The sequence below is a fragment of the Cryptomeria japonica genome, chromosome 3, assembly GCF_030272615.1.
Source record: "Cryptomeria japonica chromosome 3, Sugi_1.0, whole genome shotgun sequence".
Taxonomy (NCBI): Eukaryota; Viridiplantae; Streptophyta; class Pinopsida; order Cupressales; family Cupressaceae; genus Cryptomeria; species Cryptomeria japonica.
Window position 1 is genome coordinate 988,407,309 of NC_081407.1, and position 19,499 is coordinate 988,426,807.

General features: G+C 37.5%; 1 protein-coding gene across 6 annotated transcripts in view; it reads left to right on the top strand.

Moving 5' to 3' along the window:
* Positions 1 to 19,499, top strand: part of LOC131071696 (nuclear pore complex protein NUP160) — a 253,665-nt gene that overhangs the window by 64,008 nt on the left and 170,158 nt on the right. For all 6 annotated transcript variants that reach the window (XR_009112579.2, XM_058007642.2, XM_058007639.2 and 3 more), the window contains 4 exons: positions 6,247 to 6,404; positions 14,667 to 14,749; positions 15,145 to 15,252; positions 15,486 to 15,583. Coding sequence is in view for 5 of the 6 variants with exons in the window: in XM_058007642.2 (XP_057863625.2) it covers positions 6,247 to 6,404; positions 14,667 to 14,749; positions 15,145 to 15,252; positions 15,486 to 15,583 (447 nt within the window). In the remaining variant the exon portion in view is untranslated. The remainder of the gene's footprint in view (positions 1 to 6,246; positions 6,405 to 14,666; positions 14,750 to 15,144; positions 15,253 to 15,485; positions 15,584 to 19,499) is intronic.

The following is a 19,499-nucleotide window of genomic DNA, read 5'->3' on the forward strand; positions in this document are numbered from 1 at the left end:
AATTGTAGAATTTATAAAAAAATTACCTTCACTATCTCATCACAAGGGACCCAAAAGCCTTACTCATAAAAAACGCAGTCTGCCATATCTTTCCCTGCAAGGGCGGTAGCATAGGATGAGGAAGACCACTCCTCACCAACAATCATACGTCTCAAGGCAGACTTAGACCTAAGCATGGACTGCAATGTGAGGAAGTTTGTGGCAAATCTTGTGATTCCTGGACGAGCTAACTCCTTCTGCTCTATGTATTGTCTCATAAGAGCCAACACCCATGAATGATTATATACAAATTTGCAGACATTTCTTGCCCTTTCTACACATCTCTTGACCCATGGGATTTTTCCAATAGCCTCCAACATGAGGTCAATGCAATGAGCAGCACATGGAGTCCAAACTATAGATGGGTGCCTCTCCATCAATAGTCTACCTGCAGCAACATAATTTGTTGCATTGTAAATTGTAATTAATGGAGGTACAAACTACAAGATAGTAATTAATTTGCAAACAAAATTAGTTTGTAATCAAAAGTTTACTCGCAACAACATAATTTGCTGCATTGTCGGTCACCACCCGTACCACGTTCTCCTCACCCACATCTTCAATCACCTCCTCTATCCGCTCACATAGGTAGGTGGCATTCTTGCAATGGGCGGAGGCATCAATGGACTTGATGAAAACGGTGCCCCCTGAAATAAAAAAATAAAGCTAGGTCAATGATCATTCAATAAACCATTAGATAAAAAATAAAAAATTAAAGACTATATGAAACTAAAATTAATCAATCACTTGCGGAAGAAACAAGAAAATTAAGGAGAGTTCTATTTCTCCTATCCGTCCAATCATCAGTCATGATGGTATAATCTTTAGTGCTCCATATTTGGCGTTGTTCATCTAAATCCTTCTTCACATCATCCACCATTTGAGACAAAATGGGTCCCCTCAAATCACTCTCACTAGGGGCTTTGAACCCCGCCCCGCATATGGTAATGGCATCAACCATTTGTTGCTAATAAGGAGACCTGTCGCAAAGAGACTCAATGAGATAAGTTAAGTATAAAAATTAAAACAATCAAAGTTATCAAACATAAAAGTTAGTAAAACATTCACCTGGCTACAAAGAATGGAATACAGCTGTAGCTCCAAAACCTGCCAACTGCCATTTTAGCAGCATCATGGACCTCCTTGTTCCAACCCATGCCCTCAAGTGACGGTTGGGACCCAGGAGTAGTGCGAGGCACAAAGAAGAAATCCAACCTAGATTTACGAATCCTAGGTCCAATGGTAGCACTCCCACTACAACTACTAGTGGTAGGAGCATGAGAAGTGGCGGTGGCACTGCCACTTATAGAAGCAAAAGCAGAAACGGAAGCACCAGCAGTAGCAAACTGAGTGGGAGGATATGGAGGTAAGGAAGAAGGGCCTCCAACACAACCTAATTGTGTCCCTCTTCCAAAAACTGTCTCTCTCCCAATGGCCGCTCGATCCTCCTTTTGTTTCTTTTTTCTTTCAATCTCCTCAACCATTACATAACATTCACGTACGGCCTCAGGGACTGCTTTTAGGCATGGTTCGACATCATGTCCACGCACACCAGCAATATGGTATTTCAGCCTATATATACCTCCATGGAATATTGTTTTGCAAAACATACATTTTGTTTGCCCCTTTCCTTGCCCTGGAAAATCCTCATGATATTTCCAAGCAGGGTCCTTTCTAATGGGGGGTCTAGAAGCTGAAGTAGACATTTTAGGATAGTTTTGTGAAACTTGAAGTTGAGGCAAATAATAAAGTGAAGTTTGCTGCAATAAAACATTACAAATACAAAATAAAATTAGTACATACATTCAAAAAAAGTAAAGTAGGGTTTGTCAAACCCTACTTTAAAAAAAATAAATTTGCAAACCCTACATAGTACAACATTACAGCTACATACTACATGCTACATACAAACATACAAATTTTTTTGAAAAAATGGAATTTTTGCATACAAGAAACAAAATAATCTTCAAAAAAACAATCTTACCTCTTACAACAAGCTTGAAATGAGCTGCAAACTCTTTCTATCCAACTCTTGATGCACCAAATCCAAACCCAATGCAGCTCCAATGTGACAAATTGAAGAAAACTTGAGCTTCCTCCTTGCTGGTTTTTCTTCTATGTACCCTTGTTTTTCTTCCCAACTCACTTTACTCCTTTTTTTGCAAGTGAATGAAATGAAAGTCACTTTTAGGGATAAAAGATAATTAACATAAAAAAACGGACTTAAAAAAACATTGCAAACTATTTTTTTTTTGTCTTTAAGTTTAGTTGGATGCTGGCCGAGTCTAGGGCTCGGGACTCGCCGAGCTTGGCGAGTTTGGGCCAAACTCGCCAACTCGGCGAGTCTGGCGAGTTTACTCGCCAGACTTGGACAAGTCCGAGTCCAAGCCCCTGGGACTTACTCGCCAGACTCGGACGAAAACTCGCCAAACTCGGCGAGTCTAGCGAGTTTACTCGCCAGACTTGGACAAGTCCGAGTCCAAGCCCCTGGGACTTACTCGCCAGACTTGGACGAGTCCGAGTCTGAGCCCCTGGGACTCGTCGGGCCCGACTCGTACTCGGACTCGCCAAGTCTGGGTGAGTTTGGGCGAGTCTCGTTTCACTGCTCAGACTACACCATTTGATGTAGTAGAATGTATCATTTCAGCTGTGGAAGAATCACTCAATAGAAATCCCCTATTTATTTACGTTTCTTTCAATCCCTCAATGATTTCACCATGTAACTCACTTCTTCAAATCCAATCTTTTGTTTGACATCAATGCCAATATCAGTTGTCTATATAGCTTTGATTTCAATGACGATATTTTCAACAGTTATCTTCTACCTTGATTGATGATGGAACCAAGAAAATGATTCAATAATAGAGGAAATTGCAATGCTTGTCAAAATCAAGATTAACCATTCCTCTATATCCAATTTGCCTACTTCAAGGGGAAATCAATTCTCCAAGGACATGATTTGTTGCTACTATTGCAAGAGAAAGGGGCACATTATTATGAATTTGAACTGTATTCAATGTGCCAAGGATCTCCTTGATGACAAACTAAATACAAATAAGACATTGGCTACGGATAATAATAAGGAATGTCTTTTTGAAGTAGCTATTGAAGACCATCCACACAAGAGCAGTGAGTAGGAATACATTTTCTAAATAAAATCAAGATATTTTTGATTGAATATGTTGGTCACCAATTACACTTGTTGAATGATAGTATTTGGATGTGTCTGTCCCCAATTGCAAAAGTTGGTAATTATGATTGGATGTGTGTGTCCCCAATTGTAATTGTTGTGAGCAGATGTGTGAGTCCCTGTTCATAAATTTGATGTTCAATGGATGCATTTGTCTCTATCCAAATTTGGTGTATGACTTTGGATGGAAATGTTTGTCCCTATCGTTGGTTCCACGTATAGACGTATTTGCCCCTATCCTTGGATAAAAGTCTAGTATGTTTAGGCATACGGAAGAAGTGTAGTGAGGTGAGTTCCACTATTGCTTGTCACAAGTAGACGTGTATGTTCTTTCTATTTCCTTGTGTTTTTGGTGGACTAGTAAACATCTTCAGCAAGTGTTGTTGGTCCACATATCTTCGTTTGGAGAATGATGTAATAAGGCTGGGTTTTGGGAATATGACATCATTTCTGTAGGTTTGTTAGTGTGCCATTGTAATAATTATTTGTTAATTGGTTGTGGTTTATTTGTTTGTATTATTAGTTGTTAAAGCAACTAGTATATTAAAGGAGTGGCTATAGGAGGTATAACAATCTTCCTATAATATAGGACGTGAAAATCCTATAAATATGTAATACCTCATTGAACAAAATATAGAATTGTTGGCTTTTATAAAATCTCCCCAAATCTCTAATGGAATCTCGTTTGTAGAAATTACATAAGGTTCTGCTAAGGGAACATGTTTGGTGATATTCAAGATGGGTACGTTATGAAAACTGATGAAGTCCATTTTTGATCTTTCAAAGGACTTAATTGATAAATTTAGTGGAAGAAAAGAATCTTAAGTTTATTATACATATTTGGAAATATTCAAATGCATACACCACTTGAATAACAAATCTTCTTCACAGAAACTGACTCACAATCGGTAGCATGCAAATAACAGTACATTCAGAAATTACAATGTGATATGACTGCAATTCATTACATTACTATTTCAGTAGCTCAGAAGTTTAGACATCAAACATTAGCATTTTCATGACTCTCAAACCAAATTTCTCTGTGTCCTAATACAGGCACCCAGCCCAAAGTCGTAAATCAGATTTTCAAATTACACCCTAACTTGCTGTAACACAGAATTCAATGAGGCCAGCACTGCTGTTACTGGCTCCCCTGTTTTGATCTCCCAATCCCCTTGTCTTCTTCTAACAGTCCATACACATATATATCTATATAAGTCTCAAACTGGTTGCCCAGCAGAAGTGTAACTGTCCACTCTAGGAAGCATGATGGCAATCAGAGTTCAGGGGATGATGGACATGTCACAAGAAACCACCCTCAAATTAAAGCTGTTATCAGCGCTGCAGGCCGTAAAGTCCCATGTCCTGTACCAGGAATCAGTGCCCAAGAAAGAATAAGAAGCAATAAAATGAAGTCCCAACCCCAGAAACAGAGACTCAGTCAGGCACCAAGGTAACCACCCAGTCAGAGGAGTAATGCCTGACATACAGTATTGTTGCCAATTGAATTAAATGCCATTCTGTCAGGGTCATAGGAGGGCAAGATAAATATCCATGATCCGCCAGCTTAAAGGACCCTTGACATAATTAAGAATCACCAATAATAGTAACAGGCATGCTGCAGAAATGAAATTGATGCCAGGATTGCTTTGAAAAAGATTCAAACAGTAACCTACAACACCCACACAGAGGCCAGGCGCAAAACAAAGTAAAAGAAAACCACACTAAACAGGACCTGCAAACATACACCAAAAATAGAAAAAAACGAAAATCAATAGCATAATGATTTTGGGTGTACAGGATTGCATGGGCCCTGGATGCTCTGCATCATCAAATATGATATAAAGTAAGAGGAGTCTCATCACATTCCTAGACTGCCTCTTGATGACTCTTACCATATCGCTTGAAGAAATTTTTAAGGGTTTGATTAAAAAAACAAGTATATAATAATGATTTAGTATAATTCTCCTCAAGTTTATATGTATAATTGGGGCATAAACAGCCCATTAAGTATGAAATTCTCATTGAGTTATAGCCAAATTCAGTTATGCACCTTTAATTTGACAATCAATAGTTTATTGTAAAGTGAGGTTTTAAATAAATTAGATATTTCACCATCAAAATTGCAATAAGATTTTTATTTGAAGGTATCAGTGAGAATGCCACATATGCCTGTAGAAGACTGGACATTTGAAATTTATATCATTTCTCCAAGTAGTACCCAGTTAGGTGGAGGTATTTCTTTAAAGCCTAATCAGTGTCAGAAATTGACTAATCAATACATCTAATCAATCTAGACTAGAGCTATATGAAGTTAACTAAAGTGTAAAGTAAGATAAAGTATTATGAATTAGGATTTTTCCTTCCTTCCTTGAAATCTTGATTATTCATTTTTCCTTCTCATAGGTACAAGCCTGATATAGCACCCAAACATTGGTGTCTCTAATCTTCCCTAACAAGCATGAGTTTGTACAGGTGTTTTGCCAATTTTAAATAGATCTAATTTATTAAAGAGCAGGTTAGGGTCAAGTCCTAGAGAAACTTGAGGAAGTTCAATGCATCCTAAAAGCTCTACAGACTTTTGAACTAAAGCCAAGCCTGTATAATGGGAATCTAGATAAGTTTAATAGGGCTTCTGGAATTATCTCCAATGAAAAGGTTAAAATAGCTAAATGACAAGTTAAGAGGGCTGTCAAGATGCAGCTGTCAATGTTTGTTGATTAATTCTCTTTTGTCATTGCTGGGCTATGAATTTGGCACATCTGGCAATATCAGGCACACAAGATTTTTATTATTTTTGGCCTTCCGTAGGAAGTGTGAAGGATAGCATTGCAAAGAAGTAGTGATCTCGCTTCCAGGTTTTTAGGCCTTCTTCTAGTTACAATCAATGGTTTTGTTCAACGTAATCAAATAATTCTGTACTTGTGCATTAACCACACCGTAGGGTCCTTAAATTCTTTTTTTTTTTTCAGGTGTGGTTGGTAATAATTTGTTTCTTTTTCCATGCATTTGTGAAGGGGAAAGACTATTGGTATGATTAGGAGTTTAGTGACATCAGAAACACATGGAAAAAGGTTGCTGTTTGCTCTTCATGATGATGGAAATCTACGTATATGGGATCTGGCTAGTAGATCAAGAATTTTCAGTCACTGTTTAGGCTCTTCTGACTTGTCAGGTACATTATCTTTTACAATATCTACTCTCTTTTGTAAACTGCAATTGATAGATCGAATAAGAAAGATAATTGCAGGAGGTACACATTTTGAAGTTTTATGTCAATTGCTTTGTAATGAATGATGGAGATATTTAGAGCAATGAACAGTCCTAGCTAGTTGATTTCACAAATTGAATATATGTCTCTTCCAGAAAAGATTTTTTTGTTGCGTTCTTATCCATATGGTATGAAACTACATTGTATGCAAGGCTCAGTAAGCAAAAGTTGACATTAGTAGTTGTAAGGGCTGCCATCAAGTTTGATACTTTACAGTTGCGTCTAGTGTATCAAAATGCTCTATGGAGAGTTCCATGATAATTATTGTGACCAAGTTGCATCTTTTATGGTTGCACATGTGTTTTAAAGATTATGATATGGTCATCAGATATATAATAGAACAGTATGTTATTAATTTCATTACAATTGATCATGTGGCCTTCGACTTCCCTAATGGTTTCTTTCAGCAATGGCACATTGAGACTGACTATCATATACCTCAGGAATGTGAGAATTATAGGGTTTGTTCCCCCTAAAGTAGGTACATTGAAAAGTGTTTTCTTTCAGGTGCTTTGTATCACGTCTAGGGTTTTTTTCATATTTTATTTTCTGTAAGCTCCTTCATCAAGTCTTATGTCTCTGAACATTGTTTTTGTACTAGATATGCATACTCAATAAACTAAATATTTGAAGACTTTGTTTCTGGCAAGAACTTGAAACTCGGGAGCCTTATATTTTCAGATGCTTGATTTATTATGTGGTTTTGGGATGTTATATACTGCCTTCCTCTTGTTACTGGTAGACCTTAATCAAGCTTCATAGAACATTGCCAAATATTACAAATCATATTTCAAGGAACAGTATTCTGAAAATAAGATTAAACATTTAAATTGCAGACCTGATATAATCACTATTCACTAAGAATGACAGCCCAGGGATGTTTCCAGCACCAATGGAAGACATAAATGAACTTAGGTGATTTCTTGGATTGATAAAATATGTCTCTAGCGCTCCAAGTCTGCTCCAGAACTCTCTGTTTGTTAACAACAGTATTAAACTCAGATATTAACCTCTTTCCTATGCTCAGAAAACCCCCTTAACCATTCTTCACAATCACACGAGCTAGCAAGGCGATGACACCAAGCTCTAGGGGTGATTTGGCACAAATAAATCAGTCCTTTAAATCTTGCAAACAATAGCTCAAAAGATAGTGCCCAGCCAAGAGTAGCACAATGGAAAGTTGCCTGAAATGATAGCCTTCAGTCTTCAAGAGATATGAGTAAATCTGTGGTTTGAGTTACTCAGAAATGCATTTTCAGAATTCAGTAAAATCACACCGGCACTTAGAAAATGAAATGCAAGGTCTCTGTAATACAACTCCACGTCCTTCCTGTCAAATCTAGCGATCGGCCGCTCTGTAAACTCAGTGTAGGAGTGTATAAGACCATGGTTCTGGGTGACCAAGCCATGATGCCACCAATAATACGCTACACCCTCCAAGTGTAGCACTGCAAACTGTATGGCCTCATCCTCTGGCATTGGCTTAAGGGACAGATAGATATCCAATTTGTGCACCCAGGCATGTTCACTAATCTTCCCACTACCATCAAAGGGGAATAAGGTAATCTTACTGGTGGCCCACTGAAGATCATTATTTTTCTGCTGTCTAGGTCATCTGTCATTGCGGTTCCTCCTATTATCCCTGCGCTGCATACAATATTGGTGTAAGGGAAAGGCATCTCTAACATGCCCTGGGAGACGAGCCCACTCATCACTGGTTGCCATAACCATGTCCTGGAATGCAACGCTTTCTTGTGTGTCATCTGGTGGTGGCTCATCTCTAGGAATGAAACGTGGGTGCATAGGTTTGTCAGCTGTCCTAGTATGGACCCTGTCACGCCTAGGCGAAATGGATGCAGTGCCCAGTGATGTAGGAGCCCTACTGCTGCCACGGCTCCCTGCAGCTGAAATTGACATGCTATGTCTGTCACGTCTATTTCTGTGACGATTCAGGTCCATTCTATCCAGAGTATCCTGTAATCTGTCAAGTGCCTGTACAATCCTAGGCTGAGCATTAGCCAAGGTTCCCATCACTTCATCAGGATCAGGATGGTCTTGTCTTTCCTCATGTCGAGGACTTCTATTCTCCTCAGGTGCGTTACCCATGTCAAAGTCCAAATGACCTTGTGGTCTCCTAAGTGTATAAAATCTGTAAGGTCGTGTCCTACCAGGATACATGAAAATTTTTCCAAACCTTGAAGCTGGCAGGATCATGCTCTGATACCACTGAAATATCCTGACCAGGTATTTTGCAGAATCTGATGGTTTTGGTTTGATTTTCAATGTTTGACCAGCGAAGTATTCTTTTGGTTCTTTGAGGTTTTTGCTATTTGATTTGTCAATGAGGAATGAAATAGAATGCAATACATGAAACAACAATAGACTGATTTGAAAACTCAGAATTCTGATTTTATTACCAGCAAATGACAAATTCAAGTAAATAACTCTTAAGACATCCAGAGCCAAAATTGGCCTACCAGGTATCCCATGCTAGCCTAGATGAGCTTATTTTGATGTTGGGAATGACACACTGGACAATACATGAGCCTCCAAGTGCTATAAATCGCTCCAAAGTGTTTTATTCTCCTAGTATATAATTACCAAAAACAATTGAATGAAGAAATAGTAGATCAGGTACTATATTTTGATTCTTGCTAGGAGAAGTCTCCAGAATTGACTACTTTTCCCCATTGAAATGCTGATGTAGTCCAAGTATGCTATGAATTCTTGGAATGAACCCCTGATCGGTCTTTATTATCTGCCAACAATGAATTCTCAAACAAATTCTGGTCCTAAAACCCTCCAATTTATTTATTTGGCTTCACATGCCAAATATGGATGGTACAGCCCTCCTGGGAATGGTACGACCAGCATTATTTGACATCTATCTTGCTGGAAATGTCCTTCAATTTGTTTAATCATGCTGTTGTTATCTCAGACCTGTTGTAACTGTAAAATCTCCTCCAAATATTGACCCCAAATGGCCTGAAAGAGGATCCTTCAATGCTGCAAGTGTGTGGGTTTTTGTCCAAACACTGAAGAAGATTGAGAGTTTCCGTTCCCAACCTAGAATTCCAACCAAGCTTTCTGTTGCAGAGCTCTCCAAGGAAGAAAATATTAATAACAAATGAATAATCAATCCAAATCATTCCCGTACACCTCTTTTAACCTTCTCCAAATCCCACACCCAACTTAGGGCTTCAAAATACCAAGATTCCAAATAATATTCCCTCCCAACTTAGGCATCCAATATGAGGGTCATATTTCATTAATAAATGGGCCCACTTAATTAAAACACAACTTGCCAAGGTAGGCGTGCATAAGGGGGAAATACTTTATGTTTTAAATTTGCACTTTATAACTTACTTTTAATGAAATATTTTCATTATAATCATAAAGTAACTTTATAATGAAATAACATAAAGTGTTAATATTTTGTTCCTCCCAAGGCCAAAAATGGCTAAGTATAAAACATCTATGCAACCCCAATCATCTCCTATCCACTGAATTCACCTGCGGAGATGGGTAACAAGCGAATCTCCGCCTCTTGAGTGGCCACTAAGAAAGAGGGGACATTACAAAAATCCACACACCACACACCAAAACCAACAAACCCACATCAAAATACTGAATATAACTTAAATCTTATTCACTCTACAACCACCCAACAAGCCAAAAATCACTGACAAGTATGGAAACTTGAACACCAACCAATTAGGGTGGGTCTTTCACCATAAAAACCAGCTATCTAGTAGAGGGATTCTGTCCTCCAACCAACAAAGATGAACGCTGGAATCTAGAAGCATTCCGACAGCACAACCTTAAGTTGTCATAAGCAAGCATACACAAAAGAGAGCTCAAATGAGGATATCAAGAGTGACGAAGAAATAAGGACAACCATCTTTCAATTTGATTTGCATTTCCCTCTCTTTTCAAATTCACATGAAATGAAATTAACCCTAAAGGGTCAAATCTTTTTGGGAGCTGTCACATAACAATTTTTGTTCACTTTATTTCTCTTTCCCATCTTGGTGTCACCTTTAGGTAGAGCATAAAATAATCTTTAAACATATTAAACGTCCCACCTATCTTGACATCATAATAGGATGGCTAACTGGCCCCTCTTTTAAAACAACTTCAAGTCACCATTATAGTAGACGAGGCACAAGGGGGTACACTTTATATAAAGCAACTTTATAAAGACCTAGTGAATAAACAAATATCTTTCTGAAAACATCGGAACTCACCAAGTCCAAAACTGGAAACCACTGCATTGAACTAAGAGAGGAATAGAGGCCAAGACCAAGTGCAAAAAATAACACTTACTTAAAAGAGCAACAATGCCAAAAATATAAAGCTTGCCAAAACACTCTGAAAATCATTGCTCGAGCTCACTTCAGTTAATTGAGTCTCTTAACCACATCCACTTAGCCTATGGGAACTTGGGAGTAGGCTAATGGAAACCTCATACCAAACTAGTTGCAAAAAAGGGACATTACAATAGATAGCTAAATTTGGCTTGCAATTGCACCCAAAGTATCTTAGTATTTGTACATTTGACATATACCGTGTCCATCGACTGCCCTTACCATCCATTGTCTTGTGAGGATTGCACCTTGATCTCTAATATTTGGGATGCATAGACCTACTATGTCTCTTGCAAGAGTGCATAGCTCCAAAATCCAAGATGCCAAAGCTAGTCCTTTAGACCATAGATTGAAAACTCTGTGAGTACTCTATTATTTTTGCTCCATGAGTGTTGACAAGTTTAACCCGTGAATTTTAATAAATGCAAGAAAACAGAGGCAAAAATGTTGATGTGGGTAAAACATTGTTTAAAACGTGTTTTTCACACTTTTCTTTTGCTCCCCCCCCCACCATCATCGATGTTCTTCAAAATCTGCCAGCTCTTTCTCATGGTTTAAGTTTGTTGAGTATTCGCCAATTTTTTGCTGAGTGGAAATTTTTCAGCTCCCGAAGTACTCTAAGTCCAAGTCTGCGAACTATGCTTTGGACCTTATAAAGCTTCTTGGGATTATCTCTTATCCTTTGACAGCTTGCTTGGAAAAGGAGATGGTAAGAACGTAAGTCACAGGGTTCAGTGAACTTCCAACATGAAGTTCAAAATTCAATGAATATTCAGTGGTGGCAAAAAATTCGCGAACAAATTCGTGTGAAAAAAAAAACGTGTTAACTATTATTATAATATATTATTGCTGAGCGCTTTTTACTAGGGTTTTCAATTCTTTTAAAGTAAATTGTCATGTCCCCTCAAAATTCTGTAAATATATTATTGCACAGGAAAATAGTATTTATTGCAAAACAGTATTCTATGTTTTTCGATTGTGTAGCTAATTAAGTGTCGGTTTAACACTGATTACCCCTAATAAGAACCGATAATTCCATAGTGATAGAATGGAATTAATTAATATAGCGAACCACTGTTTACAACCCGCTGCTGAAGAATGTTAATATTATAAATCGTTATTACTAACCGCAGGTAGATAACTAACGGATTGTGTGATGTTTTAATAAACAAGATTATCGGTAAAACAATGGGAGGGGTGGTGACTTTCCAAGGAGTCGCCACCACTACGTCTGAGCGCTCCATGAGCGCGACCCCTCAAAAGGACACAAGACTTATATAATTGGACTCTGCCTTGGACAGGAGGATGCGAAGACCATTTTTGCGGAAATCTTACCTTACGTATTGCATAAATCGAAAGGGTCAATATATGTAAACCACAGCGATCAGGAAAGTGGTGAAATCGGGTGCGTGGATAAGAGCACTAGCAGATTCCTCCAGGTATGAGTTTTCACGTATAATCACGTGTCTGATAAATTCATAAACTAAGAAGGATAATAAACTAAATAAGGCACAATATATTACTGTAATGGGTATCCGATAAACTGGCGAATTGCGTTAAATATGAAGGAAATGGTAAATTAAGTAGTACGCTGGACAGTGGTATTGTTTAACTGGTGAATGGTAGTTAATTGACAATTGATCTGGTAAATTCAATCTATGATATATATATATATATATATATATATATATATATATATATATATATATATATATATATATATATATATATATATATATATATATATATATATATATATATATATATATATGTGAACATCTTCAGGAATAAATAATAACTGATACAAATCTGTGCAATAATCATTACGAATTATGATATGAATGAATCAGTAATCTAACAATGGATTAAACTGAATTCATATCTTCTAAGTAAGGAGAATAGCCAAAAATAACCTATAAGACACGTCCAAAAGGGAGAACATCCATAGGGTACCCCACAAGATACGTTGAGTAGGGAGAACAGCGGTAAAGGGCACCCTACAATTACACGTTGCTTGAGGGAGAACAGCCACAGGGCACCCTAGAGTGGCGTTGCATAGGGATAAGGCATCCTACTCTAGGAGATATGCATTCGTCTTTGCAATACTACATAATCTATCATAATTTAAATATACGTAAAATCATAGAATAATTATTGGTTTTTCAATTGATTCCAGGTATTAACAATCAGAATATAATTTTGGGTAACCTTGTTGATCTAAAACTGCACTATTCATAATCAGATTCACTAGGGGACATTACATAAATTGGAGTGGAGCTTGACGAAACATGGATCAGGCGACGGTTTCATTCAGCAAATCTGAGATCAACGGTTTCATCTGCAAACCAGAAAAGCAACGGTTTCAACGCATTTCATCAACAACTCAGCCCTGCAAAGCCCAATTCCAACTCGGTGCTGCAACTCCAATGCATTGTGCTAGTTGCAACACCATTTATTAGGTTTTTTTTTGGGTTATTTTTTTTAATTCAATAAAATGTTAAACGTGCAATTTTTTTAGTTTTTTTAATCTAAAAAAGTCTAAAAATGCATCTAAAAATTTCTATTTATACTTTAAATATATTCTTTAATTAAACTTTAATTTAATATTTTGTATATTTTTTTTTAAATAATCACGTTAATGTTAAAAACAAAGCTTTAAGTTTTAAATAAAATAAGAGTATATTTTTTAATATATATATATATATATATATATATATATATATAAGCAAAATTTAATTTTTTTATTTTACATTTCAAATTTTAAATAAATTAAAATATTTTTGAAAGATCTTTATTTCAAAACATTTAATAAAAATATTTTACTTCAATTTTAAAAACATAGAATAGAATTATATTATTTTTAATTTTAAAGTTGAAAATGCAAAATGAAACATATTTCTTAACTTCATTTTTAAAACATACAATAAAAATAGTGAATTTTAATTTTAAAAACATAAAATAAAAATATATTAATTTTTTATATTTTTATACAAGGCAAATTTAATGTTGAATTTTTTAGCCTTGCCGAACTTCATCCGAATTTCATTGTTGCCGAACTTGAACTAGAATTCGAACCTTGTGACTTAGGTAAGAACAATAGTCAATGTGTCTTGCTGTGGTCTTGCTGCTAGTATTTATTCACAATGACATTTTTTATGAGGTTGCAGGTCATGATTACTGAACGTTTAGAGCTTGTCCTCAAAGTGGACACAACTCATTCTCATTAATTGGAAATAGATAGTTGAATACCAAAGGGATTACTTGGCTAAATACTGATTTAATCTTCTTTTAGAATTTTCCACTTTACATTCAGCCAAAATTAAGATTCATTTTGAGCAATAAGAAAATGTGTTATTTCATCAATATGTCTTTTTTGAAAATTTCAAGTTGATTTTGTGTGTTCTTGAGACTCGGTGACTGAGTCTGACAGTGAAGACTTGTGTGTTTGTTGAAGCTTATGAGTCTTAGTTGTCAGAAATGGTAGACACCAAGCTTGTTTTGGAATTGAATCTGTGAATCCTCAGCAGAGACTTGCCGAGTTTCATCACACTGCTCTAAACCCATGTGATGATACTTCAATTTTTTCTCAACCAAAATTTTGAGCTTGTCTTTTGTATTGAACATTGTTTATTGCAATGCCGTTGTTTTAGTTTTCCTTAGAAGGATACAAGGAAGCCTAAACGTCACCAAGTTAACATACCTTGCCTTGTTTGATTGAACACAGTAAGTTTGGTTGGGTTAAGAACTTCTTATACATGGTTTAATTTTTTGAGGCAATTTTATGATATTTCTGTTACAGGTTTTGGACCAAGTATGCTATATGTTGGGGAGAAAGATGCTAATGGAACTGTATCAGTGTTAGCTCTGTACAAAAGCTTATCGGTATGACATTCCTTCTAATTGAGATCTAGACAAAGGATAAAATTAATATCTTCAAAAATTATACTTCTAAATGGTTGTCTTTCAGCAGAGCTTTTTACCTTATATTATTTGCTAATCTGATTGCGAATGATTTTGTCTGTAGTTATAACTAGAAAATGATTTCTTTTTTCAGAACCACTGATGTCATCTTTATGATGTATGGGCCATTTAAGCTTTCTTTCATGTAGTGCAACAATTAAAGAAGTTTATTTCAAATATTTCTTCAGTGGCTTCTAATTTGTTTACATGGTTGTTAGATAATTGCAAAGTCTTTGTCAAATTTAGGATGTTGAGGACTATAAACGTTTGAAAAGATTAATTTCTATTCTAACCAGTGGATTCTAACATTTCTGAAGGAAGCCAATTTAGAGAAAATTGTTCTATGCAAATTGGATCCCTTTTCTACTGATATTGGGGGCCGAAGTGGTCAGTCTGTGCAGCAACGGAGTATACCTTTGGAGCAGGTGATGATATTCTTGAGCTTTCATCTTTATTTGTGTTGCTTCTTTCTAGATTTTGATTTTCTCTCCTAGTATGCTCCCACATCTCATATTGAAGATGTTACATATGATAGGCTTTCTGAAGGTTGATGCAAGAGTCGTCAATTTTGTGTGTCCTATTGCCATTTTATGTCTAAGTTCCACAACATTTGGTTCAGTCTATTGACTTCTTTTGATGGATTTGCTCGTTTTGACAGGGCAAAGTTATTGACATGAGGTTATCTTCTGATGGATTATGGGTACTCAAAGAGTGTGGTTCAGCTCTTTACGAGTTATTTCATATAGATCTGGAATTGTAAGTCACACAAATAATATCATTGGTTAGATGACAGTTTGTATCTTGAAAGGTCGATGCAATAACATTTTTTGTTGTTCTTACATGATGCCATTTTTTACAACTGATCTGATTTTGAATTGCCATATCATGTGATTTAGTTCCAATGAAGGCTAATTAAATCTATGTTACAGTTTAGGTTACAGTGAAGGCTAATTAAATCTATAGTTCCAAAGTTAATGAACATAGGGTTTTTACCAACTGTGCTTGGCATCTAAGTCCTTATTTATATTTCTCTATCTTCTGCAGTTCCCTTCTTGAAATATCTTCTGCAGTTCTCTTCTTGAAATTACATAATGAGATGTAGGGTAGTACAAAAAGTACGAGGGCATTGGTTGATCTAGAGTGATTTTCGTTTGAATAGCTGAAAACCTTAGGTGATTAAAGTCTAACATTATATATATCAGAAGAGGACCAAAACAGTCAGAATTATTGTGAAATTCATAGTTTTAAAATTTGGACTTGGCAAATGTACTGCCTCCTTTTTAGATTTTTATAATTTTATGACTTTTTTGTGTCTTTTTCAAATTTTTGAAATGAAACAATAACTAACAGCAAACAGAAAGCTGAAACAAGTGACTGGAAACTCATGAACTAAACCCTTATGTACTAATGCAAGTTCTCACTTGCATCTGAAACAGTAAATCAATCCTGTAGATGCTCAATTTCATCAATTGTGCTTCCAGATCTATGAATGTACAACAGTAGAAGCCCTAGAATAAAAACTATGTTTGAATCTGAGATGAAAATATCTCTGACAGCGTTCACAACATCAATTGTAAACATCAAAATGTAACCCCAAACTAATTTTTATTCTAGATCTCTACTGCTTAGCAAGTTACAATTGCTGATGTGATCTAATGGCAACATAAACATCAAATTTCAGATCAGAATATGTCATTAATCAACTCGCATAAGCCTTTATGGTTGATGGTCAGGCTGCAACCCTCTAAAATAACAATATGTGCCATTGTATGGCTGCGGCTAGGAAACAGGCAATGACCTGTCCTCAAAGAGTTGGCACCTCAAATGGTGAATAAAAATGCAGACTTGAAACCTTGAAACCTGGAGGCTGCGTCATGTAGACTTCTTCCTGCAAATCACCATTGAGAAAGGCACTCTTGACGAACATTTGATGGACTTTTCATCCAAATTGAGCTGAGAGAGCGAGGACAAGCCTAATGGTACTCATCTTGGCTGTGGGAGCAAATGTCTCATAGTCGATGCGCTCCTTCTGTGAAAACTCTTTTGCCACCAACCGAGCCTTGTACTTATCAAGGCTCCCATCAGCTTTATACTTGACTTTAAACACCCATTTGCAGCCAATGGGCTTCTTTCCTGGAGGAAGACTGGAAAATACCCAAGTGTTGTTTTTCAGAAGACTATGTTGCTCCGCTGCCATAGCCTTTTCCCATTCAGGTACACCTTTAGCCTCTGTATATGTTTGAGGCTCATAAATACTGTGAATGTTGGCCATAAGAGCAGAATTAACTGTGTGTTGCTTGCTCTTACCTCTAACTGATCTACCCTCAATGAGCTCATCATCATGAAGATCACCAATGGTCTTGGCCCACCATTTAGGCCAGAGAGTAGAAGTACCAACATCTGCTGCAGGATGAAGAGTGCCTAGAATATCTGGAGCAAGCTCCTCTGGATGTGGATCAAGAAGATCCTGAGGAAAGTCAGGGGGTGCAATGTCATGCCTGGGAGACCCCACAACTTTAGAGTCAACTAAATCCCTCCCATTAGGTGGAGCTAAGGGAAGACGAACACCCATACTTATAGCCTTTGGAGGGTGATCCTCAGTGCTCAAATGAGGAGAGGAAGGCTGAAAAGGCCCTCTTTCTTTATCAAATACTACATCTCGACTGAATATGAGGTGATTAGTGTCTATATCAACCAGCTGATATGCCTTGTGGTTGTCATTGTAGCCGATGAACATCAATTTCTAACTCTTTGGATCCAGTTTGGTGCGCGTGGCATCTGGAATCCAAACATAAGCTGTAGAGCCAAAAACTTTCAAATGACTGATTTTGGGCTTCCTGCCAGACCAAGCTTCCTCTGGAGTCATCTTCTTAATGACCTTTGTGGGAGACCTTTTCAGAAGGTAGACTCCAGTGAAGACTGCTTCCGCCCAAATGTGTTTTGGAACATTTCTATGCTCCAACATAGATCGAGCCATCTCAGTGACTGTACGGTTCCTGCGCTCAACAACACCGTTCTGTTGTGTGGTGTAAGGTGTGGTAAGCTAATGCTTAATGCCATGTGATGCACAAAAGTTGGTGAACTTTGTAGAACAAAATTCCCCTCCATTGTCAGACCGAAGGGTGACTATCTGACAGCTAGACTCTTTTTCCACTAAGGCATTAAACGTTTGAAACATGGTGAACACCTTTGATTTCTACTTAAGAAAATAAACCCACACGCGTCTGCTGAAATCATCAACAAATAATTGAAAATACCTGCATCCAGTGACTGATGGAGTGTTCATGGGACCACAGATGTCTTCATGAACGAGCTGCAAGACCTTGGATGCTCTCCAAGCATCTCCATCTGAAAACGGAGTCCTATGCTGCTTTCCAGCTTGACACGCTCCGCAAACTCCATGATTCTGAGTTTGAATCTCAGGTAATCCAACGACTAGATCCTCTCGAACCAACTAAGAGAGATAGTGGACATTGAGATGCCCATATCATTGATGCCAAAGAGTGCTGATAGAAGTACTCCTAGCTGCCATGGCGAGCTCCTGAGAACCAGTAGAATCAACAAGTCTATAAAGACCATGATCCTCAATACCAACTGCAACTGTAGTGCGAGTCTCCCTGTCAACAATGCTGCACTTGTGCAATCCGAAGGCGACATCCAGCTGTGGTGAATGCTGCATAATTTGACTAACTGACAGTAGATTGAGCTTCATACTAGGTACACAGTATACATTGAGGAATATTGAATCCCTCCCACCAGATGAAATTTGAACGTTTCCTTTGCCGACAACAGTATACTCTTCGCCTCCACCAAAGATCATTGAATCAGTGAAAGGCATGCACTCTGTAAACCAATCCCGACGATGTGTGAAATGCCGAGAGGCTCCAGAGTCAATGTACCAGGCTGATGATTGAACATCATCAGAGGAGGTTTGGGCCATGAACGCATAAAAGGCAGATTCCTTCTGATCAGGATGCGTGGCAGAATTGGCTTTCTGCTTGGACCCTCCCTGTTTGGATTGTTGGGATGCTATTAATTTTCGGCAATCTTTCACCAAATGGCCATATAGATGACAGTAGGAACACTGTAAGCCCTTCTTTTTGGAAGACTGCTGAGGTTGATCTTGACCTTGTCCTTTCCGTTGGAAGGACAAAGATTCACCCTTGTAGTTATGCGAAGCTGAGGCTGTGAAAGCCTGTTCAGTGGATGAACTAGCACTGCTTCCATTGATCCTGTTGTAGCAGCTTGTTGCAAAGATCAAGAAACTTCAAATCAACACTAGTAGAGAAGATATTGAGTGTATCAATGAAATGCTCGTAGGATCTGGGAAGGCTTTTCAGCGTGATCACTACCATATCCTCTTCCACCATGGTTCTACCTATAGCGCTTCTAATTGATCATGGATGTCCTTGATCTTTGTAAGATGTGCCTGGATAGATGACTTCTCATCCATCATGATAGAAAACAACATATTCTTCAAAAAGAAAGTTCGGCTCTTGTTGGACGTTTCATGAAGATCCTTCAAAAGATCCCAAATCTGTTTTGCTGTTTTACCCGAAGACACCTGTGGGAGTTGATTATCCGTGATAGAGAGTTTGATAAGCATGACAGCCTCCCGATTCTTCACATCATGTTTGTCTTGATCATCACCTGCTGTTGTCGGAGGAGATTC